The sequence below is a fragment of the Amblyomma americanum genome, chromosome 5 (genome assembly GCF_052857255.1).
Source record: "Amblyomma americanum isolate KBUSLIRL-KWMA chromosome 5, ASM5285725v1, whole genome shotgun sequence".
Classification (NCBI taxonomy): domain Eukaryota; kingdom Metazoa; phylum Arthropoda; class Arachnida; order Ixodida; family Ixodidae; genus Amblyomma; species Amblyomma americanum.
In genome coordinates this window covers 129,521,880-129,549,094 of record NC_135501.1, presented here as the reverse complement: position 1 = coordinate 129,549,094, position 27,215 = coordinate 129,521,880, and the positions used below count along the sequence as shown (strand labels likewise).

At 48.1% G+C, this 27,215-nt stretch overlaps 1 protein-coding gene across 1 annotated transcript in view; it reads right to left on the bottom strand.

Annotated features, from left to right (window-relative positions):
- Nucleotides 1-27,215, bottom strand: part of LOC144134185 (uncharacterized) — a 74,609-nt gene that overhangs the window by 43,992 nt on the left and 3,402 nt on the right. The window contains exons 2-4 of the mRNA XM_077667144.1: nt 17,053-17,125; nt 10,464-10,487; nt 6,011-6,128 (exon numbers count right to left, since the gene is read on the bottom strand). Of these exons, the coding sequence (XP_077523270.1) occupies nt 6,011-6,128; nt 10,464-10,487; nt 17,053-17,114 (204 nt within the window). The 5' untranslated portion in view covers nt 17,115-17,125. The remainder of the gene's footprint in view (nt 1-6,010; nt 6,129-10,463; nt 10,488-17,052; nt 17,126-27,215) is intronic.

The following is a 27,215-nucleotide window of genomic DNA, read 5'->3' as shown; positions in this document are numbered from 1 at the left end:
ATAAATACAAGGACCAAAAGCCGAGCGTAGTGGCTACTGCCACCACCCCGTTTGAAATAGGATGCTTATATTTTCCATCCACAAGCATAGGGTAAATCTAGACCTATTAGCAGCGCTAGGGCATAGTTCTATGCAACCAAGAGTTCATGCCTCCAGTGTGGTATGCAGAGGACTCCAAGCCGCTTAAAGGAGCCATTAAAACTATGGCCCAAATTTTTTTCCTCGAGGTTTTTCTCATAAAAGCCATGAAATATTCATGGAACTGGTCGTAGAGGAGCATTACGCGGCAAGACTGACTGTGAATACCTGTTAAAAGAGTAATAAAATGATGAATATATAGTTTTTATGACGAATTGTGCTTTTAATTGTCTGTTTAGGCGGCATGATTATAAATCGTGTCTAGTAGCAGTCAGCACTGAAAGCGAACCAGTTTTCAAAATTCTGGAAATTGAAATCGGTATTTGCATTGGTTATGGGGGAAAAGCGCTAAGGCGCCCGTGTGCTGTGCGATGTCAGTGCACGTTAAAGATCCCCAGGTGGTCGAAATTATTCCGGAGCCCTCCACTACGGCACGTCTTCTTCCTTTCTTCTTTCACTCCCTCCTTTATCCATTCCCTTACGGCGCGGTTCAGGTGTCCAACGATATATGAGACAGATACTGCGCCATTTCCTTTCCCCCAAAAAACCAATTATTATTATTTGCAATGGCGAACGTTGAATTATGTCTACAGAGCGTGCCCATAACTTAAACCATAATGCGATGAGTGACGGCACTAATGTAGCCCCCTTGCCGCGCCCAAAAAGCTTTTCAGGGTCGCCACTCCAAGCCGGGAATGTCCGACCGCTCTACTCAAACGACAGAGCAGCCCGAAACAGACCGAATGAAATTAAATGCGCTCAAAATAGCAATATTAGCTCTTTTAATGAAGAAGAGGAAGATTTTGTAGCAGTTCCGTCGAGCTTCTCACAAACTGACTTCATCGCAGGCCTCTCTCTACACCACGCCCTGTACAGCCAAGTGTATGGATGTTGAAGTGATTCACAATGCAACTGCTTCCCTTCGTCTCGTTTCCGCCTTCAGTGTGCTACACCTCTTCACCGACTGCCTCGCTGCCTTTAAACAGCGTAAGGAATTTCATCGTCCATCCCAAACTACACAATACATTCATCAGCTCTGCACAAAGTAACCATGTCATGTGCGCACAGACTGGATTCGCGGTCCTGCTCACAATCCGCAAATATTCGCGTGGATACTACGACGCGCCTTGATAGATAAAACATTCCGCAGTCTTCCTTCCATCCCTAACATCGTTCCCTCTCCCATGTATCCGAATCGGAAGTTCTGCCCCAGAACTTGCGCTTTTTCAGGTAATGCTGTCTAGGCTGTCTACTTTATTAGTATTAGTGAGCAAGTGTTGCGCGCAATGCTGCTTGTCGGACTGCACAGGAAGCTCCCGCTATTCATGTAAACACACAGGATAGGAAAGCTTTTTAGTGTACGTCCAGCTTCACAACACAAATTTATGGCGGCGTTTTAAAAAAATGGCTTCGAAATGGTGTAGCGTACACTTTCTCTCACTCTTCTTAACCGCATTGGCCCAGTGTTAAGAAACAGCAGCCTCCATGGGTATTCTATAAAATGAGAAGAATGTTTCTTATTGTTTTCCTTATGGTTTGAGAAAGCCGCGCTCCCTTCTGCACACCTAGTCAGCAAAACCCTTTCGCATATATAATGCAGTGTTTTAAAAATAAAACGGCGTCTCAAAGACGTTTCACACTATCTGAATCTGTTCTAGGATGAACTTCGGTGATTTTCACACAAGCCAACATCGTAAGTGCACTCTGAAATCAGAAAACTGTTTAAAAACATTTTTTTTTCATGTAATCCTAAGGGCACCAGCCCTACTTTTCAGCCTCCGTCTGCTCTCGCGTCCTCGAGTGCCAGCTTTGTTTGTAAACACAAGGTTGGTTTGCTCCACACTCCCTGGGTGTGTCAACATAACCCGGCGGTTCCCCCATCCTAAACTCCACCCAGTTTATATGGGAAGCTGGTCTACTCAGCTCTGGTCTGGAGGAAAGCGACAGGTGGTTAACCGGGTCTGACTGGCAGACAAGGGCACAGGCGCTCTGGACCATGGGCCCCACCCACTGGGACATGACGAACCACAAGTTTTTCTCACTACTACTACTACTACTACTACTACTACTACTACTACTACTACTACTACTACTACTGCTACTGCTACGGCTACTACTACTACTACTACTACTACTACTACTACTACTACTACTACTACTACTACTGCTGCTGCTGCTGCTGCTGCTGCTGCTGCTGCTGCTGCTGCTGCTGCTGCTACTGCTGCTGCTACTACTACTGCCGCCGCCGCCGCCGCCACTACTACTACTACTACTACTACTACTACTAATTCTTGTGGTACGGCCGGATGAATGGTCAACTACTAGTACTACTACTACTACTACTACTACTACTACTACTACTACTACTACTACTACTACTACTACTACTATTAATTGTTGTGGTGCGGGCGGAAGAATGGTCAACCCGAGGACGGTTGCCACGGGAACAACCCGGCATGCGGCTACCGTGAAAGGTAAAAAATGGGGCGGAAAGTCAACTGACAAGACGACGGGAGATATCAGAGCGGCGATCGCGAGCCGGCTGCCACAATTCCGTTTCAGTGCTGGTGTGGGAGCTTGTCTTAACGGTTTAACGCCGCTGTTCAGTGCTGCTGAAATTTCGCGCTCCTGTGTACGGAAACTCACAGAACACGGAAGGTCTTGGTTAATACTAAAGCGCAGAACTGAATATAGTAAATACCACCTATAAATATGCCTATTGCGCATATCACGACGCACAGCCTTGCAGAGCATTCACGACAGCTAGGTTATCGACGATATCTCGTGCACTCCGGAAGAAAAAGAGATGGAGAAAATAAAACGAAACGTTTGGAATAAAAACGGCACAGTAAATGTATCACTTTTCGATGGACATCTAACCCGCACCGTGAGTGGCATGGAGGTAGGAAGCAAGAAATAATAGACGCAGAAGACAGCCTGCAAGAGTACATGAGGCTCGACTCGAACTCCCGTATGGCAAGCGCAAAAAAATAATGAAAGAAATGCAGATTTCCGGACAATTATGCAGCTCACCAAGTTTCTCTTCGAGTCATACAGTGTGGTTTCTCAAATGACATCCTAAGCGGTCTCACAGACAACGTCACTTACTTGCCCTCCCGCAGCTCAATACTTGCTGGTGTTCTAGAGACCCCAACCATGCATCGCAAAAGCGAACTATCTTCAGGTTATGCTATAGGGAAGATTTTATCTTATTCCATGAAGGAATACCGCACTACATTTTATGCAGTACACTCTAAAGAGACAACAGTAAAGAAGGAGTAAGCCGTCCTCTAGCGCTTTCTATTTTATAACTGAGTGCGCTTGAGAACGCTTACTACCTTATCACATGCATACAGCCGTATTCGCGTTGAGAGTGCACGACAGAACAAGTTAATCCCGCATTTTTCAGCAGGTAAGAATGTGACGAAGTTCTCCTGTTTCATAATAAAGGTTATTTAAGAAAATTGGAAGATCCTGCAAGCACCTGATTTGCGGCATTACGTAACCAAAATACCTGAACAAATCGAGAAAAGGATGCTGCCCAAGTTAGCCTTAGCAGGCCTGCGGAACATGTGGACGTGCATGCTTGCAGAATGTGCCATCTGCGGTCGTCTCGTGTTCACCAGATTTAGCAGATTTGGCAGACGGAGACGTCGTCGAAGGAGCTTCATATCAAACTGCCGCCGTTCTTCGTCTTCGTCGCCATTATATTCTGCTTGAAACGTGTTGCTTGACCCAGGTTTTAAATTTTCATTTCGAATATTATACCGAGGCATTTCTACCGCGGGTCTCGATCGATTTTCTTCAGGTCCCAGCATGGTTGTATACAGTCTAGAATTGGAAAACATTTATTTTGTCAAAAGGCAAAATGCAGATGATTCGTGCTGGGTGGCTAGCAGTCCACGGCTGACAGCGGCCTGAAGCCCCATTCAATGGACCGCGTTTGAACGCCCAGGTCTGAGCTGACCAAGAACGGCCTCCCATTGATCGAGAGTAGGAACTTGTATTAAGAGATTCCGGTGGCAGCCCCTGTTTACAGTTCCACAATATGTGATTGTAAGTGGCTATTTCGCCACAGAGCGTACATTACGGGTCGTTATCACTCTGAAAAAATTTTGATAGTAAGCAAGGAGTCATTAAGTATCGCGTCTGGAGTCACCTGCAGGTGGTCTCCTGCCCCTTATGCAAGGTGTAGCCAGGTGCAGAGAATTGAGATCTTCCTCTCTAGTTTAAAATGGTTAGTAATGTCGGTATATGATGCTAGGCTGTCCTTTGAGAAACTCTCAAAAACAACCGCGTCCTCTGCTCGGCTGACGAATAGTCGAGCTTTGAAGTGTGCCGCTTCGTTATTAGGATTCCCCGAGTGAGCCGGTACCCAAACAATACTTCTATCTATGTTTTTTTTTACCCGATGTGTTCATTGCTGCCTCAGAAATTCTGCCCCTCGCATAATTGCGTATGGCGAATTTAGAGTCGCGTCTTATATTATCAGCACTGGTGTTAACGATGGCAAGGGCGATAGCCGCCTCTTCTGCCTTTTCTGAGGATCTCGTTTTAGTTGTGCCGGAGACCAACAGTCTGCCTTGCATTTACACCGCTGCTAGTGCGAACGCTTGTTTCTCTTGGTATTCTGCGGCATCTACAAATACCGCTTGCTCATGTTAGCTCTGCATTCCGTGTAGAGCTTTTGCCCTAGCTTTGCTTCTTGCCTCGGGGTATCGTATGCCATCTTAGAGTTCGTAACTTGTGCATTCTTCATTTTAAGGCTCATAGGCGTCGCGGAATACACCTAATCTCCAAATTCAGGCTCCCTCAGACTGCACCATTTTATTACATGAACTCCGTGCCCGACTGCAGTTGAAACCCGGTCTATGAAGCCCAGTTTTACGAAGTTGCCGATCTAATGAAGAAAATTTCATTCCCTAGCAAGAGCCCTCAGGAATCAATGTGCTCAATAGCCCGATGTAACGAGACAGCCTGCTAGTAAAGCCAATTTAACTAAGTTTTTTTCGGAATAAATGAGCAAAATAAAGGTGAATTCTCACTTATTTCGCCCATGATGTCTAGGAGCTTGTTCGCAGTGTGCCAGCACCAAGGCGCCAAAGTTTCGGCCCTGGTTTTGTTTTCACGGGTCAGCAAGATGCGCCATTGCACGGAATTGGGGACTCGTCAGTCGGCGGAGCTTGCCACGTTGGCTTCGAATCCGTTGTACGTTAAGGCGGTCTCACGCACAAACGATTCGGGCTGCTTCCGTGGACTTATCGCACGCACAGGCGCGGGTAGCCGGAAAATGCGATGCAGCGGTAGCTTTTGTGTGTTGCAATCTTATATTTCGGAGGGCGAAAAAATACCTTCCTCAATTTCACTAATTTCCCGATTTAACGCGTTAATTCGTAGTCGCTCTTCGCTTCGTGAAGCCGAGTTTTAACCGCACTACTAGTACGTCGCCATGGAGAGTTCGCACCGCGGGGAAGAGGACTGGAGCAGTTCTCCGTTCCCTAGAGAGAAGGAGAGCTTCTCGCGAACCTTCACTTAAAGAGTGATGCTGCGTCGTTACGCCAAACACGACGCCATTTGCTTCACAAATCAGCTAATCACCCGATGGATGAAGCAAGAGTGCTTTTTTTCTTGCTTCACCGTGTATGTTCATTTTGCGTTTCGCGACTTTAATACGTATTATCTTTTCTGTCTTTCCCTTGTTTGTGTTTATTTTTTCGTTTTAATGGTTTCAATGCATATGCTAAATTTGCATTTTTATCGTTATCTTCCTTTATATATGCTCTTTTCCTCATCCTAATGAAATGCCCAAAAGAGGATTACAGCATCCGTAAACGCAATGCATAAAAGCAAGCCTAGTACAAAGCATGCGTACCTTTTCCTCTTTGGAATAAACGCTGAAGTATTTGTACTCCTTGATTGGTTTGGAGGGTTTGAGAATGACTCTCTCACTGGTGTATTTCCTGAGGCTTTCCGCTTCCAGGCGCTGCAGCCTGAAAGTGGGTAACAGGAGTTGAGGCACTTAAAACCTTCTGTTTTGTTTCCGCTTACTGTGTTTCCAAATGCATTTCGTTCAGGCAGAGAGCCTAACATCATATTCATGGTAGTAGTTAGCGATGGTGGTTTGTGATGAATGAGATTATTATGTTTCGTGAGCACGGGGATGAAATTCGCAAGTTTTAGTTTACTAACTGGTCATAATAAACCACTAATATAATCTAGGCGGAATTAAGAACTGATTGATCACACAATCAAATAGCGCTAAGAAAGGACATACTCATAACAAGGACCTAAGAGCATGGCGTCTATTTATTACCAGAGTTGAAAGTGCGAACCTGCCTTTAAAAGATATGTTTCAAATTTGTAGATCACAGTACCGTCTGACCCCTTTAAAGGCATCATTGTGTAAACCGCTACTCACAAATTATTCTAATCTTTAAACTTAAACTTTGGGAAAAACAATAATTACGAACTGAAGGCGCGTTTTTTTTTATTCACCACAATGCTACAGTGTAAATCCTCTTAACCGGGTTCCTTGTGGTAATAAATAAATAAATAAATAAATAAATAAATAAATAAATAAATAAATAAATAAATAAATAAATAAATAAATAAATAAATAAATAAATAAATAAATAAGCGTAGAAACCCTTCGAAAATTTTCTGCTCTGAACCTGTGCACAAAAAGCATCCAGAAAAAGACCTTAAATGACCACTCTGAAGGATTATCGATTATTTTGGGTCAGTGATGCGGATGCATTCTTCGGATCCTGCCTCCAATAATAGCAAAATACGTCTTCAGAACAATGACCAGCAAGCAATTAAAGACGACAAAAAAAACAACTGTGCGTCTCGAGCAACGCAGTACGGATTGGACGACCTACAAATGACGTCATGTATGCTAACCGAGTGAAGCCACGAAAAGGGAGAATTGCAAATTCACTTGAACCCCGCCGCGGTGGCTCAGTGGTTAGGGCGCTCGACTACTGATCCGGAGTTCCCGGGTTCGAACCCGACCGCGGCGGCTTCGTTTTTATGGAGGAAAAACGCTAAGGCGGCCGTGTGCTGTGCGATGTCAGTGCACGTTAAAGATCCCCAGGTGGTCGAAATTATTCCGGAGCCTATTCTTCCTTTCTTTCATTCCCTCCTTTATCCCTTCCCTTACGGCGCGGTTCCGGTGTCCAAAGATATATAAGACAGATACTGCGCCATATCCTTTCCCCCCAAAAAAACCAATTATTATTATTAAATTCACTTGCGCTGAACAAAAACGCCGGCCAGCTGCAAAATGCAACGCACAGGATCATAAGGCTAAGAACAATGTACAGTAGTAGCTTCAGTTAAATGTGATATGTCGTAATTAACCTCAGAGTTGCCCTTTAATCCTTCCTTTCCAAGTCAAGCAAGGGTACGTTAAAAGCTCCGGGTGGTCGAATCTGAAGTTCTCATTTATGGGACCTCTCATAGGCCCTGTGCAGCTTTAGGACGTTGTGCCTCACTTTCCATATCACCTATGGCACACTATATAGTACCATGTCACACTATGCAAACCTCATTCAGCAAGAAATCTCTGCTCACCCGCCGTTGGGGATCAGCGCCTGTTGCGCTGTGTTGTTGGCTAGTGGCTCGCGAACGACCATGCTTCGATGCCCGAATGGTTATATTTCGGCGCGTGTAAAAAACCGGCCCTCCTTATTTCAGCATTCCGCGTTGTCGTCAGTGTAGTTTGGCAACATAGAGTCAGAATAAGAACTTTTCTCTGCCAGCAGGCGCCTGATCTCGACAGCTTCCCTCTTAGTTAGGAAACAGGAGCTGAATAGGAGACACCAGAAAACAGAGGACAAGAGAAGGCGCACGGGAGAGTTACAACGCATGACGCGATTCAACCAACAACTTCGGCGGTTCGTCGTGCGGGCTTCACTTTGTCTTTGCCGACTTTACCTTGTCTCGATGTAGGCGGCACGCAAGTGTAGTTGGATCCTGGCATGGGCCCGATGTTGTCGAGCAGCGTGTTTATGGCAGCTGGCGGCCCAGTGCATTACTTCCACTATCAACCGCACAAAAGGAAACCTGCCCCAGTATATGCCCAGGGACTTCGCTCTTCAACGCAACGAAAAAAAGTCGCCATTCAGCACCTCCCTGCAGTGCGCCAGCGTGACTAACAGCCTAAACCCCCCTCCCTCTCCCTCCCCCGCGCATTTGGCGACACAGCTGACGTTCTCTTCCCCCCCCCCCCCCCCCTGCCCCCTCTCTTCCATACTTAAAAGACGCTTGCTACTGCCCTCAGTCACCCCTGATGAAGGAGCCGAGTCGGCCTCGAAACGTTGGGTTAAAGTTAACATTTTTGGTTGGAGATGTGCAGTTTATTATAAAAAATTCCATTACACCGCACGTTTGTGCGTTCCGACATCATAAGACCGGTAGCGCACGCTAGGCGTTTGTGGTGGGTGCGCTGGAGGCTGAAGAGCAGACTTGCGGTAGGTACATTCTCTGGGGCGCCCGCTGCCGCCGCTCCCGTCCGGGCCCGCCTCTCCCGCGACCTCGGCGAGGCGGCGCGCGTGAAAGTTCCAGACCTCTCAAGAACGCAGAAGAGGCAGACGCCGCCGCCCGCTTCTAGAAGTTTCAGAGTTGGTTATTGGAAAGCACGTTACGTGCCATTACGCGGTTCTTAGTCAGGCTTCGTCGAAGGAACACGCCACGGCCTTTGGCAAGTCGCAAATTTGTGGCAGCTTGGTAGCTGAATGCAAAGATCCTGTTTCTTTTGTGTTTTTGATGTTTTTTTTATAAAATACCAGTTCATCTGTTCGTCTGTTTGTTATCTTGTGGCCCTGTGCTTCCCGCCCAACACCAAATAAGCACCTCGAGGGGACGAGGAAGCGAAGAACTCTGCAGTCTTTACTGAGCTCCTGTCTATGCGCAGCATTCCCAGCACTGCTAAGCCTCTTGGCTGTATCCACGAGCGCTTAGCGCTCATCAAGACTCAGCTCCAAATGTGCGCGCAAGCTGGTTGAACAAAATGCGGCCAAACATGGATGCTTTGCACTGGGGCCTCTTGTGGCTTGACGCGCAGCTTGCTCTAGAAACCCGCGCGTCTCGCTTATCTGCTTCGTCCCGAGCACAAGTATCTGTACGGAACAGTGCACTGCATTATAAACGTGGCCTACAGGTTTCTACTTATTCCTTATAAACTCTGTTGCCTTCTTGTTTCTTCTGCGTGTTCATAGTCTATATTACTGCCTAAGAGACAAGCCCGCTAAAATCTATGGCCATAAACCTATAGATTGTCTATAGATTGTCTACAAGGTTTGAAATCTGTATACACCGATCTAGAGGATTTGTCAATAAAAAGTACATAAATTGTATTGACAAAAATCTCTATATAGCTTACAAACTGTGAGAAGAAAATTTCTAACAGCGCTGCCCTTCCGTCTTGTAGGTCTGTATGGTGCAACCACGTCACACGTCCCGCCACGGCTGGCCAAAACGCGGTGGAGCTGGTTCTTCTAAGATTGGCTTTAAAACACGGCACTATGGAAATTTTAGTGGCGGCAAGTCTCAACGGCAGTTATGCTGAACGTATCGACTTGTTCAAACAGCCAAATGGTAAGACAGGAGTAGTCGGTCCTAGAGTGCTGGTCGAACCGGCGCGGTCATCAAAGTCTCTGCGTTTTCTTGTAGTAGGAATTAGGATATCTTTATACCATAACATCACACTGAGGTTCTCTTGTGCGCCGAAGTGTCGGCGTACATGGAATTCATTTGCAGCCAGTGCGTTTTTTAGTGTGCGTCGTAATATCGGTGCTCGAGCGCTTTTGCATTGGACCTCAACCAAGAGAGGCCGCCGCGGCCACTATCAACACTGCAATCTTCTTCTCGACACTTAAACGTACAACTCGGCACCGGAGTCAAACATGCGTCAAGCAGAACCACCCGTCAAACTTGTACTTGAATCGCACTTTCTCTCACCTCGCATTGATGCTCAAGCATAGCTGGCATCTTGATTAGCGTTTGGACAAGATGCTGAGATTGCTTAATATACGCCCTTTGCTCTTCGCGTAATAAAGTTGTTAGTCTGCGTTCGTGTGCGTCTTTGCCTCTTCTCCGTCCGTGTCTCGTTTCCGCAGTTATTATTAGAGCCTGTGTCAAGCCTCCACCTGCTAGCTGTAGCAGGCGGCGTTTAAAGGGATTGCCGTCCCTCCATCTTCCAACCGTCCCTCTCTCTCCTCCCCCACCTGATATGTGACGCACAGCACGAGAAGCCAATCTAAGCAAGACTCAGTCTCCGACAAGACGCCGACAAAAGAAGAATTTTTTTATAAAATACTTACCCCGACCTCCTGGCAGCGGCTGGTCTGCAGAAAATAAGCAAAAATTAAGCCTCTAAGTATCAAGGATATATTGATTAACATAAGTTGCATACTTACAAACTTTCAAATGATAGAAGTTTGACGTAAAAGAATGTGCTACCCGACAAAAACTGCATTCAAATCACTGGCTCAACTGTAATAAAACTTCCTCTGTGTATATTTACTTTGCTTCCTCCACCCTCACCCTGGAGGTTGGAGCACGTGTGAGGAGGAGGGTTCAGGTAGATGGGTGAGCAGTCGTATAGACCGAGGGGTGATTCGGGGGAAATAATTTTTATTTCCCCATGGCGTGAGCTCCTGGAGAGTGAAATTGGGTGGCAATATAGGAGTTCATACAGGCTAAGGTTGATAGGTGCTGCTCACCGAGAGTGCAGGTGGCTGGCTCAGCTGCCTCCTATCTAAGCTTGTGCTTCGAACGAAACCTTTTCCTCTCAAACTCAAGTGCCTTAATAGGGATCAATGAGCCTACTACTGCGTTTGCTGTAAAATAAGAAATGGGTGAACTCTATTCGAACTTTTCAAATGGCAACCATTTTATCTTTAGGGCGCAAATATTTCAAAAAAGCACACAGGCGCCTTTTTCGGAACTGATTGATAAGCTCGGCAGTTTTCAGCACAAATACGAGCAAGCTTCCGCTTCTTCATGGCGACATTTATCGGCTAAACTGCATGTGCTCGCTTTCGGGATAAGCATATGGCACCATGTTTTCTCCATGCACTTTTTCTATATGCGAGCCACGAGCAATATCCAGCTTTTATTTGCGCCTTTCTTCGAAAAAAAGCTGGAGCTAATTCCCACTTCGGGCATTTTTCTCCCTTTGGAGAAGCGCTCCCTAAGAAAGGCATTTGGAAAATTTTCACCTTCTATCCGGCCGGGAGGAGGCATATATCTCCGCCAGAGTACATATATGTCGCTTGCCTTGCGGCGCTCCATTATGTGCGCAATGGTTTATATGTAGCTTCCTTTACGCTGCTACACTATTTGCTCGATGGTACCTACATCTCATAACCTCAATCTTGCGGCGTTGCACTCTTAGGCAGAACGACGCGATTATCCTTCCATTCTGCTTGGATGGACGGACGGGCGGACGGACGGACGGACGGACGGACGGACGGACGGACGGACGGACGGACGGATGGATGGATGGATGGATGGATGGATGGATGGATGGATGGATGGATGGATGGACGGACGGACGGACGGACGGACGGACGGACGGACGGACGGACGGACGGACGGACGGACGGACGGACGGACGGACGGACGGACGGATGGACGGACGGACGGACGGACAGACGGATGGATGGATGGATGGATGGATGGATGGATGGATGGATGGATGGATGGATGGATGGATGAATGGATGGACGGACGGACGGACGGATGGACGGACGGACGGATGGATCGATGGATGGATGGATGGATGGATGGATGGATGGATGGATGGATGGATGGATGGATGGATGGATGGATGGATGGATGGATGGACGGACGGACGGATGGATGGACGGACGGACGGACGGATTTTAGGAGCGTGCTCAATTTAACCGCGGTGGCAGTTGTGACTTTTATCGTCTTTTTGTACCTATATTCGTTTCAGCAATCGTTAAAACTCATACCATTTTCTAGACATTTCCATTTTTTATTAATTTTTAATCCCAAATTCGTAACCTAACGTCGTCGCGCTGCTTTTGTGCCAACAATCTCCCAATCGCTTTTTGCTCACTCATATTCCAGATTCAGGCACTTCGTTTTCTCTGAATCTTAGGACATCAAGGACAGTGTCTGAGCGTGCAACGACAACCGGGTGGACACTACCGCATTGTAGTATAAGGTTGTATTGTTTCTAGGGATTTTCTTCAGACTGTACATCTATTGTCTGTTCGGTTGAATTCATTTTTTCTGTTTTGTGACCTTAGGCACAAAGCCGCATTTCCAAGAGTAAGCCCTGGCGGCATTATTCTTTTCCAAATGCCTCTCAGTTCATCATACTTGTCGCAGCTCTGAAGAACCCTATGCATCATAATCGCGGCATCTCATAGCCTTTTAGCCCCAACAGTCAGTTATGCTTCTTTATGTATTTCTCTCTGTAGTTTACCCATACCAGTAGATATTTATATTCTGCCGGTCTATAGGCATCTCGTGGTCTTTTATAGTAAGTACTAGCCAAGTATAACTGATGATAATAACCAGAGTTCTCCTAACGGCGCTAATCGTCAAGCCCGGAGCGGCTCTGTTTACATAGCAATTAACAAGAGCCTGAAAATCCTTCGGGCTATCAGATGATAGTACAATATCGTCCGCATGCACGAAAGCGGACAGCAGCTCGTCTATGACCGTTGCGCTACTGTGTACATGAAATCCTAACTTAGATCACTTTCTGGTGGCTTTTTTTCATATGTATCAGATAAACCATGAATGCAGCAGTCATAGAAGACAACCCTGCTCTATTATTTTGCTTACGGCGACAGTTATAATTCTCACTCCTTCCCGAAGATTACAACTTTATTATCTCCATATATATCCTTAGGAAAGGAATTATATAACGTGCGAGACCATCTTAAAGGGTTTTCTACAGGAATTCCCTATTTACGTTGTCGTATGCGCCACTTGCCTGCCGCAACACTAAATGCATAGACAAGTTTCCCCTAACTTTTTCTCTGCATCACGCTATCATCCTAGCGATTATCGCTTCAGAAGTTGTTTGAAGTTCTTCGAGTGTATAACTTTTTATCCTTGTCTGCATTTTCTTGCGAAAGCAACACTACCCCAGCCAGCCAGCCAGTTCGGCTCGTCCCGTGGTCGCACTTTAGCCGTTTGCCGTGGCCGACGAAGGACCTTGACCCGCTGTTGCCTAGCAACGCCGCAACCGCGCTCCAACAGATGGCGCCGCAGTCGACGCCGCTGCCGTCGCCGCTCGCTCCACCAGATGTGCACCGCTGGGGTAGAGGGAGAGGAGGCGTCGCCTCGCGGAGTGTATATATACATGCGCTTCACCTCAGTGTATTGTAGTCGTTATGGAGAGCGCGAAAGAGAAACAACGACAGAACGAAGCGAGTAAGAGACAACCCGCTCAAGAGACGCCAGAAGAACGCGCCCCAAGACTCGAGAAGCGTTGACAAACATATGAAGGAAGCCAAAAGTCACCGAAACCAAGGTGCATAGGAGCATACTTCTTTTTTTTTAATTTGTAGTGCCAGTCAATTTGTTTAAAGAATATTACTTATAAAGCAACAGATAAAACAACCGGGCTGCCGGTGGGATCCAAACCCATGACCTCCGAATATCGCTTCCGGTGCTCTGCCAACTGAGCTACGGCGAACGCTGTCCAATCTGCTACTTTTGTGAGTATTTATGTTTAGCGTGTAAGCGAGGCTTGAGAGTGTTCAGCAGCGCCATCCTCGTCCATAGCGGTGGACGTAGGACGTCCTGTATTACCGCGAGTGTGACGTAGAACGTCATCTAACGGCGAGGGCGGAAACTGTGCAAGGACCCTCTTATGCTACCTATGGCATCAGGACTGCCAGAACCGCGACCCTCGTTAAGCTATTAGCAGACAAGGCAAAAGAATTGAGGGGCTCGTTTGACAAACATATGAAGCAAGCCAACAGTCACCGAAACCAAGATGCATAGGAGAATGTGTTTTTTTTAATTTGTAGTGCCAGTCTATTAGTTTAAAGAAAATTACTTATAAAGCAGGAGAAAAAACAACCATGCCGCCGGTGGGATCCGAACCCACGAGCTCCGAATAGAGCACCGGACGCGATATTCGGAGGTCGGTTGTTCGGATCCCACCGGCAGCATGGTTGTTTTTCTGCTGCTTCATAAGTGATTTTCTTTAAGCCAATTTACTCGCACTACAAATTAAAAAAAAAAAGAAACATTCTCCTATGCACCTTGGTTTCGGTGACTGTTGGCTTCCTTCATATATATATATATACTGACTAAACAGAGACCAACGTTGAAACAACGTATTTGACGTTTCGGCCACGGCCGTGGAACGGCCTTAATCAGAATAACAGAATAGGAAGGGAGGGCACAGAATATGACGGCGGGTGCGCAAAAAACGTGCAAACATATAATGCACAGAAGATTAAAAACATAACACACTCGTGACTAAAACGCGGTATGTAAGTCCACGAATGTGGGTCACAACGGCTGGACAGAAGGAGTACGTTGCGAAATTTAAAGCGTTAACAAGCTTTGCTATAGAATGCGACGACCGATGATTACACGTGTCATGCTTACAGTCCAAAGACGAGAAACGAGGATTACTGGACAGCAAAACTTAAGAATCGAGAATTTGTACACTCTAAAAGCACTGAAAAACACACGGTCACGCTAAAGCAGCCTACACGGTAAAAGTATTATCTTTTATTACATCCTGATAAAAATAACTCATGACGCGATCTGCCTGTTCTGTCCGAGCACAAAAAAAGAAGAAATAAGAAGCATACCTATGCGGTGATCTATAAAGATGAACGTAGCGAAATTTTAGTTTTATGATGGAGCGGCAAGTTGAACATACAAATGCGATTAAACTCAAACGCGGAGGGCGATATACATGAACAAAAAGAACGAACAGAATAGCACTAACATCGATGGATATCAGTACGTTTGAAGTGGTAGGGTGCTCAATTTCCCCGTGCTTTCGTTCAAACCAGAAGATACTATATTAAACTTATAGATCAGGAGGGACTCTATAATTTATCGGTCGTCATTTGATTTAAATGCAGATTCCTGAATTTCAGCTGTTATATGATGAAATAAACGACCTCAGAGCTGGAAATGTCTCGATAGGGACAGGTTTGAGATGGGTATAACATGGGCTCTGTGGTTATTGAAGCGTAATATAAAGAGGGTTTCAGTCTGGCCTACATACGGAACGTTACATATGGTACACTGGAGCAGGTAAAAGACGTTCGCGCTATCGCAGGTTGGGCAACCCTGAATTTTTAAATGCAAGTTAGAACCAGTACTGCTAACGCTCTGAGGCGTAGTCATATGCGGAGAAACTTTACAGCGGCTTTTGTTGAAGGGTGGCAGCCTGTTGGTTGTGGAGCAGTAGTTTTTAGGAAGTTAGTATGTTCCGTAGATTTCTCGATCTTCTACAAACAGCCGTTGGTGGCTCTACGAATATTTCCTTCAGGCGAACACTTTGCATGAGAATATTATAAGGGTTTTTTAAGATTGCCGGAACCTTTGGTGCGGATGCAGAATGAGTGAGGACAAGGTTGGTATTTGAGTAGGAAGTATCTGGTTTTTCTTTAGATAGTAGAATCTTTCGGGATTGTGTACCTGCGCACTCTATGGCGTGATCGATTAGCTAAGGGGGGTAATTTTGTTTAATGAGCACGCTACGAAGTGTGGCGCAGTTTCTTTTAAAGTAAGATTGTTTAGAGCCGATACGTTTGAACCGAAGTGTTTGACTGTAGGGGATGATGGTTTTAACATGTTTCGCATGGCTACTGTCAAAGTGCAAATATCGCTGGTGGTCAGTAGGTTTTCGGTAAATTATTGTAGTCAAGCTGTCTTCGTCTTCGTGCCATCGTGTGGCGCTCTTCAGAATATTCATATATTCCGCATAGTTACCTAATTAAGATAAATTACGCAAATTTTCAAGTATTCATTTCAGTGCCAACAGTGTTACTTTAGCTTGGAGAGCATATTTAGAAACAACCGATCTAGTTCATTGTAGCATTGTATCTCCTACGAGGTCATTTTTTCCGGCATCTAAAGAAAGCCCGCGAAATATGTAAAAAATACCACGCGACTGCGCTCGTGCGTTGCCATACTGCAGCGCTCTCAGAGGCTTTCCCGCAAACGGAGCGTGCTCGCTGACCGCGGCGAAGTGAGCGGCCGCCGCTCTTATCAGCGGCTTGACAGTGCGTCAGCACTTTCCGCTATGGCTCGTCTTTTCCACGCGCCTATTTCCTATTTCAAACAGTTTTTTTATGTGCATCACAGCTGAAACAGCCGAGGAAATCTGAGCCAAAAGTTTTGCTCCACTTAGGAGTTTGAATGGGAAGGTATACATTAAAACGGGTTGCAATATCCGCTTTCCGGATATAGTGCCACCAAGAAAGACGGTGTCAGAGTCAGGCACCCATGTAACAGCCGGAATCCCACCCTATCAGCATTTAAGCTGGATAACGGTCGTTTTTTTTCAGATATTTGGCAGAATTGAGTCTCTATTTTAAAGGGGTAAATATAGTTATCTATAGGTGCATCTTCTGCGACGCGTCACTAGAAGTGTTTTGCCAGGGATATGCTTACAGTTCTTGAATTTTTAATGCATAGCGTCATGTTGGGGTTTTATTCTTTTTAAAGGTAAGAAAGGGAAGATGTGTGTGCCCTTTATAAAATTTCATTTGGTTTCGGTCACATTATTTTATTTAGCATCCTTGTTTAAAGCATCTAAGATATTCAGCCGCATGACTTTCGTGCTAAGACTACGTTGAAAAGTACTGACCAGTTTCAAGTAACCGATATATCCACGCATCACGCGACTATTTGCAAGCCATTACTTTCCGCGACCATGCCGCTTACCTTAGCGTTAAGTCACGTAGCACTTCGCCATTTTCGTCGGGATCGTCCGTCGTTCCAACCATGAAAACGGCAGCTACGGAGCGGAGAGAGCAAACGACCGAGCGAACGGTGTGAAAGCTATCCGTCACGACATTGTCGAACTTCTCTGGAAACCTTTGCATAGTTTCCCGGTAGGCAGTAAGATCAACAAGACCGCCAGCACCAAACACCAAACTATCGAATCTGGAGACTAGGCCGTTACCATGTACTATGGCTATTTTAATGAGCGAAATGTTCGAGAGTTACCATCACGTTACCATGACAGCTTTTGCTCAGCTGCGCGGCCGCGGTGGCTGAGTGGTTATGGCGCTCGGTTGCTGGCCCGAAAGACGCGGGTTTGATCCCGACCGCGGCGATCGAATTTCGATGGAGGCGAAATTCTAGAGCCCCGTGTACTGTCAGATGTCAGTGCACGTTAAAGAATCCCAGGTGGTCGAAGTTTCCGGAGCCCTTCACTACGGCGTCTCTCATAGCCTGAGTCGCTTTGGGACGTTAAACCCTTAAACTAAACTAAACTTTTGCTCAGCTGCATTCGCACTGGTGTTGCTTTGTGCGATTTTTTGTTTGCTAAAATAAGAGAAGAGCTCGTAAAATTCATATTGCCACGTAATGGTGACAACTGTCCGACGTTAAAGAAGACAGCGAAAAGAGCTTCGAAAAGAATTTTTTATTGGGTTGACTTGCACCGACAAAGAAGTGAATGATTCGGTGGCGGGGATGCCAACTAGCGTTCTCGGCAGTCGTCGAACAATGTCTGCCTGTCTTGGGCCGCGCTCAATTTAAAGCTGATATCGAACTCTATAGATACAGAAGTAATTGCTGTTGGGCTAGTTGGTTCATCATAAAGTTGAATGGCGCAAGTGAACGAACACAGGAAGACACAGAGACAGAAAGGCGCTCTCTCAAGATACGGCGTGCGAAGTTACAACAAGTCAGGAACAGGGCAAAATCTCTTACACTTTGTTGTTATCTTTCGATATAAATCTACAGCTGCGCCGTGCATCACAAATAAAGCGATAAACGCGTCTGCCGGCGGCATTAAGCATGAAACAAACTTTACAAGCCATTGTGGCATGACCTCTTTCTTAAATAAGCACCGACCGGATGGTTTACGTTGAAGAAAAATGTGCGCCAATATAAATACAGAGAATGAAATCAGTCAGAATGCAAATACGAAGTGCTAATAACGCTTCACGCGTACCACATGTGCAGCTTTTGTGCGCGCTCTTGCGCCGCAGTGATGCTGTCGGTCCGCCGGGGACCGCTTCGTAGTCGAGCTCTCCAAGTCGCCGTATGATCGTGCACAGGCCGAAGGAGTGTCGTACAGGCTTTAAACTCAGCCCATGGCGGCGAATGGGCGTCCACACCAATATGCGGTCACCCGGTTTGTATACTGTGTGGTGTCGGAGTAGGTTGCAGCGACGGGCATTTTTGTGCTTTTGGTCTTTAATGCACTGCGAGGCGAGGCAACGTACTTCCCTCGCGCACTGTAGGTGCAGTCTAATCACGAATACGCCTGCATATAGGAGTAAAAATGGAGGAATCTGTCCTCTAGCACTTTTACTTTAATAAAAGGGGGTGTTCTAGGGGACAGCTTGCTCCCCTTTTTTACTCCTTTCTGTTCAGAGTGTAGACTGCGACTCCGAGGTTATCTTCTCGGCTAACGATGGGCAGCATCGCGTCGAGCGTGGTCATGTCTTCCCTACTATGGGCGAGCCTGAACGTCGTCAGCGCCGTGACCTCTTGCACTGCCCTCGACGAAGACGGCGTAAGGCAGGATGACTTCCCACGCCACGTTCGGCGCTTACGCACACCGCAGCCAAGCGCTCCGTAATAACGTTGGTCTGCGCATGGTACGCAGTCGTCCACCGGTAGCGGGTTTCGCTGTACCTTAGGATGACTTGCAACAGCTCCGCCGTGAACATATTACAGGCATGAAGAAACATAGAGACTTGAAAGCAAGTTTAATCTTTCTCTGCATATTCGCCTCCCAAGTCCAAGCACTTTAGCCACCTATGGGTGAACTGCCGCAGAATATTCCAGCAGTATTTCTCATTCATAGGCAGGAATTCTCGACAAGGACATTTTTCAACGGGAAGTAGTTTATGAACGCCATTTTTTCGTGTATCGTAAGATTTCACTGCAACAATAAATATATCATCCGATTCCCCGTGGGCAAGCTTGCACTTTTTTTGCTAATAATGTTTTTTCTATCTTGATAAACGTTCCCTATTCACTTTCTATGGCAAACTTAACACTTGATGCGAGCAATGGGAAATCTTTAGGAGAAATGTTTCTCCGAGCATCGAATGGATGGACCATTACATTCAATATTGTAACGAAGACAGGACCGGCACAGATCACGGTCTCAGCGAAGTCCAGCGCACAGCAGGGAACTCACAAGATGGCTGTCCGAACCACACACACACTTCGTTTTTGTCCACCGGCACACGCACATTTCGTCTTCATCGTCGGCGCGCTCCCATGAGCACGCGCCATTACCCCCTCCATCAAGGCGGCGGCCCGACGCCGGAAACGAACACGGACAGCAAAGGTAATGTTCGGTATAGACGGCGGACGGCAGAGAATACAGAGAGCTGTTAAGCTGGTAAAGCGGCGGGTTGCAGCCTGTCATGGTAGGGCTTCATGCGCACCACGTGGACAGTCTCGGTCGGATGGCGCCGACGTGGTGAGGAGGTCGTGTCCCGCGGAAAAACTTCGTATGTGACATCACTTATACGACGAACCACCTCGTACGGACCGAAGTAGCGTCGGAGGAGCTTTTCGGAGAGTCCGCGGCGGCGCACAGGTGTCCATACCCATACAGAGTCGCCGGGCTCGTACCGAACGCATCGGTGTCGGAGGTTGTAGCGACCAGCGTCGAGTTGTTGTTGATGTCGAATCCGGCACCTTGCGAGTTGGCGGGCTTCTTCAGCCCGCTGGACGAATGTGTCAACGTCAGCGTAGGGGCCGATGTCTCCGTCGTTGTGAGCTGCGGGTAGCATAGCATCCAGCATGGTAGTTACACACCGTCCGTAGACCAGCTGGAAAGGTGTAAGACGGGTAGTCTCCTGTTCTGCCGTATTGTAGGCGAAGGTTGCATAAGGAAGAACTTCGTCCCACGTACGATGCTCAACGTCGACATACATAGCAATCATATCTGCAAGCGTCCGGTTGAGGCGTTCAGTCAAGCCGTTTGTTTGGGGATGATAGGCTGTTGTCTTCCGGTGACTGGTGTGGGTGAGTTCGAAGAGAGATTGCATTAATGCCGCCGTAAAGGCGGTTCCACGGTCCGTGATGACGACTGATGGCGCACCGTGACGCAAGACGATTGATGTCATAAAAAACTGAGCCACTTCTGCAGCACTAGCGTCGGGGAGCGCCTGTGTCTCGGCGTACCGCGTTAAGTAGTCCGTCACCACAACAATCCATTTGCTCCCAGAGGAAGACAATGGGAATGGGCCCAGCAAGTCCATGCCCACATGTTGGAAAGGTGTTGTAGGCGGTGAGATGGGCTGGAGAAGCCCTGCGGGTTTAACTGGTGGTGTCTTTCGTCGCTGGCAGTCACGGCAGGTCCTCACATATTGCTGGACAGATGAGAGCAACTTTGGCCAGTAATACTTCGCACGAATGCGGGCATACGTCCGCGTAACACCGAAATGGCCAGCCGATGGCTCGTCGTGGCAGGCGTGCAAGATTTCTGGACGGAGTTCGGATGGCACAACCAGAAGAAAGGTTTCCGTGTTATGGGCGAAGTTCCTCTTGTAAAGGACACCATCTCGGAGACTGTAGGAACCCAAACCTCGAACGAAAAGCCGCGGAACAGCGACGTTAAGGCCCTCCAGATGCTCGATGAGCGGACGCAACTCTGAGTCAGCCCGTTGACGCTGAGCCATATCGGACGACGTGACGAGAGCAAAAGACGGTAAGTCGTCCTCCGTTTCGGCCGGAGCAACGTCGGCAGGTGCACGTGACAAACAAACGGCGTCATTGTGCTTACGGCCGGACTTGTACACTACCGTGATGTCGTATTCCTGGAGGCGAAGGCTCCATCTCGCAAGCCGTCCCGAAGGGTCTTTGAGATTGGCTAGCCAGCATAACGAATGATGGTCACTGACAGCTCGAAACGGGCGACCATAGAGATATGGTCGGAACTTGCTAATCGCCCACACTACCGCAAGGCATTCCTTCTCTGTGGTAGAGTAGTTTGCCTCTGCTTTCGAGAGGGAGCGGCTGGCGTACGCTATGACTTTCTCGTTGCCATCCTGCCACTGAACGAGAATAGCGCCGAGACCAACATTGCTGGCGTCAGTATGAATTTCAGTGGCAGCTCGTTCATCAAAATGGGCGAGTATTGGGACAGTTTGCAGGCGGCTGCGTAGCTCGTTGAAGGCAGATTCCTGATCATCATGCCACACAAAAGATACATTGCCTCTAGTAAGCATTGTAAGGGGCTCGGCAATTGTGGAAAAGTTTTCAACGAAACGTCTGTAATAGGCACAGAGGCCCAGAAACCTACGAACGGACTTTTTGTCGGTTGGGCGCGGGAACTGTGCCACAGCGGCAGTCTTCTCCGGGTCAGGACGGACTCCGTCAGCGCTTATCACGTGACCAAGAAAACGGAGCTCTTCGAAACCAAAGTGACACTTTTGTGGCTTTATCGTCAACTGTGCCGAACGGAGCGCCTGTAACACCATTCGCAGCCGGTTGAGGTGTTCCTCGAAGCTAGGAGCAAAAATGACAACATCATCAAGGTACACTAGGCATGTCTGCCATTTCAGCCCAGAAAGAACGGTGTCCATCATGCGTTGGAAGGTTGCTGGCGCAGAACAGAGTCCAAAGGGTAGCACTTTGAATTATTCATAAGGGCCGTCAGGTGTCACGAACGCTGTCTTCTCTCTGTCCCTTTCGTCCACTTCGATCTGCCAGTAGCCATTCTTAAGGTCGAGTGAAGAAAAATATTTAGCGTCACGCAGTCGATCCAAGGCGTCGTCGATACGTGGAAGGGGGTAAACGTCACGTTTCGTGACACGATTCAACTTCCGATAATCGACGCAGAATCGCAAGGTGTTATCTTTTTTCTTCACCAATACCACAGGCGAAGCTCAGGAGCTCGTGGACGGCTGGACTACGTCGTCTGCAAGCATTTCTTGCACTTGGGATCGTATAGCCTCCCGTTCCACCGGCGACACTCTGTACGGGTGTTGGGATATGGGGCTAGTCTCCTCGTTGACGATGATGCGGTGTTTGGCTACCGGGGTGCGCCCTACCTTTGATGTCGTGGCGAAGCACTCTGCGAAATCGTGAAGGAGCTCTAACAAGCGCTGCTTCTGACCCACCGACAAGCCGGGATTAATGTCCACGGTAGACAGAACGGCTGCTGCATCGCGTCCGTCCGGCGACGGTAGCTCCAGAGCACATATTTCTGCGGGCTCAACGAAGTCGGTAACGTATGCGACGGCCGTTCCTTTCGCAATAGGCTGGAACTCTGTTCCGAAGTTGGTGATCAAGAGTGTCGCAGAGCGATCCCGTAAGCGAACAAGCCCTCTTGCAGCGCAGATTCCTTTCTCGATTAGAAGGCTGACGTTTCTCTCTGCCATAACGTCTCGATCACCGGGCGAGTCACTTTGCACGGGGACCATCATGCTGCACCGCGGAGGCACCGTCACGTCATCAGCATCAATACGCAGGGCGGGTATCCTGGAGTCGTCTGGGTCGGCTATTTCAATTGCTTGCGTCGGCGAAAACGTCACGCGCGGCTCTTGTAAATTGATAACGGCGCCGTTAGCTTGTAAAAAGTCCAGGCCGAGAATGACATCGCGCGAACAGTGAGGTAGGACAACAAAGTCATAAACGTAAATAAATCCGTCGATTATAACTCTCCCCGTACACCGGCCAACAGCGGTAATTAGGTGCCCACCAGCTGTGCGAATCTGAGGCCCAGTCCACGCGGTTAAAACTTTCCTCAGTTCTTTTGCTAGCTCGTTGCTCATAACCGAATAGTCCGCTCCCGTATCAACCAATGCCGTAACCGCTAAATCGTCGATATCGACCGGTAAGTCCGAAGCTGCACATCCTTTGTGATCGTCACGTGTCCTCGTTTGATAGCCGTCGTCTGGTCGGGAACGCGATGGAGGATGTTCGGCTGTTCGCTCGTCAGCGGCCTTACCTCCGCAGGCCACTGGGTCTATTTTCCCCGGCGAGGACTCGGTGAGCGGCTGAAATGGCTTGTCGAAGGACGGGGACACGGCGAACGATAGCGGGTAGAGGTTGGTGGGCGGTAGTCAGGGCGAGGGAAATCAGTGTGAGTGTGATCCCGGCGCGTTGACAGGTGCTCCTCAATTTCGCGGGACCGTTCGCCATTGGGCGGACAGGGGACTCGCGGATGAAATCCGCGAATTCCAGCTCGACGATAAGGGCACCACCGCAAGATATGGCCAGCCGCACCGCAGTGGTAGCAAAGGGGCCGCTGGTCAGGTGCCCGCCACACGTCCGTCTTCCGCAGTCTGGCCTCGGGCAACACAGGGACAGGCGGGGGCCGCGGCTGGAAAGCAGATGCAGATGGGCTTGTGCTCCAAGGGGCGAGGTCGCAGTTCTGTCGGAGTACCGACGCGTACGTCTGGCGCGGGGGCGTCGGTGTAAGGGCAGCAGGGGCAACAGGTTTAGGGACCACCTGCTGCACTTCCTCTCGGATAATTTGTGCTAACGATGGGCACTGCGGCTGCGACTGGGCAGAGAGGCACATTTTGTGCAGCTCTTCTTTGACGATAGATGGAACCAGCTCCCGAAGGGTGTCAGCGGAGTCGCTGGAGACTGGCGCAAAGTCGGAAGTTGATACGGTGTTCACGGTGCGATTGTAATAGCGGGCGCGTTGTTGCAGGGTCTTTTCGACGATAGTGGCCTCCGATAGAAACTCCTAAGTGGTGTTAGGTGGGTTTCGCACAAGCCCAGAAAACAGTTCTTCTTTTATCCCGCGCATCAAGTGGCGCACTTTCTTGTCCTCGGCCATGTTTGGATCCGCCCTTCTGAACAGTCGTGTCATGTCCTCATAATACATTGCGACGCTCTCATTGGGTCGCTGGTTCCTTGACTACAGCGCCGACTCAGCTCGTTCCCGACGGTCGGTGTTGACGTAGGTCGCCAGCAACTGGCTACGGAACCGTTCCCAAGAAGGAAACGTTGTCTCGTGGTACGCGTACCACGTCCGCGCCGAGTCGTCAAGAGGGAAGTAAACATTGTGCAGCTTCCGCTCCGCATCCCAGCCGTTGTACCTGGCAACGCGCTCGAACTGGTCAAGCCAGTCCTCCGCGTCCTCAAACACTTCGCCATGGAAGGTCGGCGGCGTTCGCGGCTGGAGGACCAGGAAATGAGCAGCTGAGTTCCCGTTGTCAGCCATAGCTGCCGCGTCTCCGTTGCTATCCATAGGTGCCGCGTCAGTCCTGCGCGTCGCAGCTGCAGCCCTGGTCCTAGGGGCTAACGGACCGTACTCTGGTGACTGACCTTGGATTCGGCGGCTTGTACTGCGATGAATCGGAGTCAAATCCATGTTCATAGAGAGCCTTCGGGGCACGTAGATGTTGGAAAGTACCCAGCACCTCCACCAAAAATGTAACGAAGACAGGACCGGCACAGATCACAGTCTCAGCGAAGTCCAGCGCACAGCAGGGAACTCACAAGATGGCTGTCCGAACCACACACACACTTCGTCTTTGTCCACCGGCACACGCACACTTCGTCTTCATCGTCGGCGCGCTCCCATGAGCACGCGCCAATATTCTGGCAGCAGCACGTAACAATGCTTCGTCTTCAAGATTTTTGCCCAAAAAAGCATGACTTGTTGGGATTTAAGGAATAGCTACATTTGAGGAAACACTTCCTCGTCCTCCCGGAAATGTTTACCCGCGCTCTATGCTCGTCATGGGAGAAAAGAGGAAACGTTTGGTGTGAAACGGTGTGAATATAATGTAAGAGGCAAGCTTTTCTAGCCTAGGGATACAGCGTTTGTCACCGTCACCTGTTTTGAAGGAGATGATTACGGACGCTTTCGTGGGCGTTCTTCTGCGCTGAGCATCGACAGCAGCTCACAACTGAGTGAGAAGCTCGCAATAATTATTCCCCGTAATAGTTTGCTCTTTGCGAGGATAATCGGTAAGAAGAGCACCACGGCTTTCCTAACACAGGCTCAGCATGGCTTCGCCTGATGCACGCAGAACCTCGGCCTCCTTTTGCGCTAGTCAGTTTAAATGCTGCCATTATTGCCCGCTGGGGTCCTGTCTCACAGTACTCCCCCAACACTCAACTATGATGGTAAGGTGGTCAAAAAGTCATCAGATTCTCTCTCGTAAAGCTTCAACATTGTTGCGGCAGCTTTCTTCCGCAAGTCTTCTTGCGCAAGCCTCAGAAACCGCGGAAACCTTCGTCATGTGCAGGTTTTTGTCAAGGACGTTGTGCGATAAGTCGGCACCCATGGCAACTTGCTCGACTATGTCTTCAACAGTTATCCGCTGGTCTGTGAGGACTAGAGCCTCCACTTGCATTGCGTTTTGTGGTCCACAACTTAGTGACGGCCGGTCGCACCGTTATTTTTCTTACAGGCTTGTTTGACCGCACTCAGATCATAAGCGCCATTCGAGAACTCTCTCATAATCTGGGGCGCTGCCACCGCAGACTGCCGCGAACTCAGCGTGATTTTCTAGGTACAGTGCCCTTCAAATACTGAAAGCAGACCAGTGCAAGTACTTCAACTGTCCCGATTGATGGTGTCAGTTTTCTTTTGACGCCTTGGCACTTTTGCGCGCTACTTTATGGGAAAACAATTGTTACATTTCATTGTAGCTAGAAAAACACGAACTCATTTTCATGCCCGAGTAAGAACGCTGTAAACTTATGCTGCTGATAATACGTGATTTATGAACGCCCTTGCATTAGCATTTCAATCGTTATTGTTTACTTCGTGCCTAGTTTTATCTGCAAGTTATTTGCGGAGCTTTCATCGCTTGCACCACTGGCGACGTTTTTGTGTCGCTTGTTGATCTGATACAGAGCTCCTAATTTTTTTTTTCCCCGGTTATCATTCTTTCTTGCACGGTGCTTTTGCTCCGTTGATTAATTTAGTCTTCTTTCGACACGCTGTGTTTCTAGTTTTGTTTTCTGAGCCTTGACTTTTTGTAGTTTACCTTAAAACCGCACTCTCATGTTTGTTTGAAACAGCTAATTTTCGCTGCCCAATGAGGTTGGAAAAATTAACTTCTTTCTTCGTGTTGACGAGTGACGTCGGGCATCTGCACATTTAAATTTTCGGGGAACTTTTTTTTCCTCCCCAAACTCTAACAGGTATTTTTTTGCTACTTAACAGCCAACAAATACGGGGTTCCACGAAAAAATTCCTGGAAGGCGCACAATTCATCGAAAAACTTTTGTGATGGACGACAGGCCCTCCTTAGTGTGAAAAGCAGAATTAAGGCTTTCTTTTTTATTTTGCAAGATCAAAACTATCAAGCTACATTGAGAAAATTTCCTCTCAATTCTTTTTCTATATATCTAAAGATCCCCGAAAGGTACACTGTGAGACAAAGAGGGCTAAGAAGAAGGCATACAGACGGCACATGAAAAAAACTAAAGGAGTTTTAGAAACGATAAAAAAAAAACTAGTTGACGTGTAGCGCTTGTTAACACTAGTGAAATGAGCGAAAGCTCTTTTAAGCACAGATACACAAAGTTCAGCGCCGGAGTCAGTCCGGCGCGTGCCTCATCCATGGCCAGACTGACCGACCGGCGCCAGAGAAGCAGCTGTTACACCCCCGACAGTCACGTGGTACAGCAGCGGCGAGAATCCGAGCGAACGCCTCTCCCCAACGAACACGTGGTATGACGTCACTTGCCACACCTCCGCTCCGCCGGCTCAAGGTCAAACGCACACCAAACTTGACCTTGGGAGTTGTGGTGCGAAGAGTAGAGCTTTAGCTCTAATATATTCACACAAAGGTTAGCAGTGGTTGTTTGTTTATTCCTCAAAATCGGTGGCACGTGGTTTTACCGCTTTCTTTTGTGATGCAAGACAAACCAGGTTTAGCGCGAATTATCGCACCCAGGTGGAACCGATTATACGTTGTTCGATGCTGTTT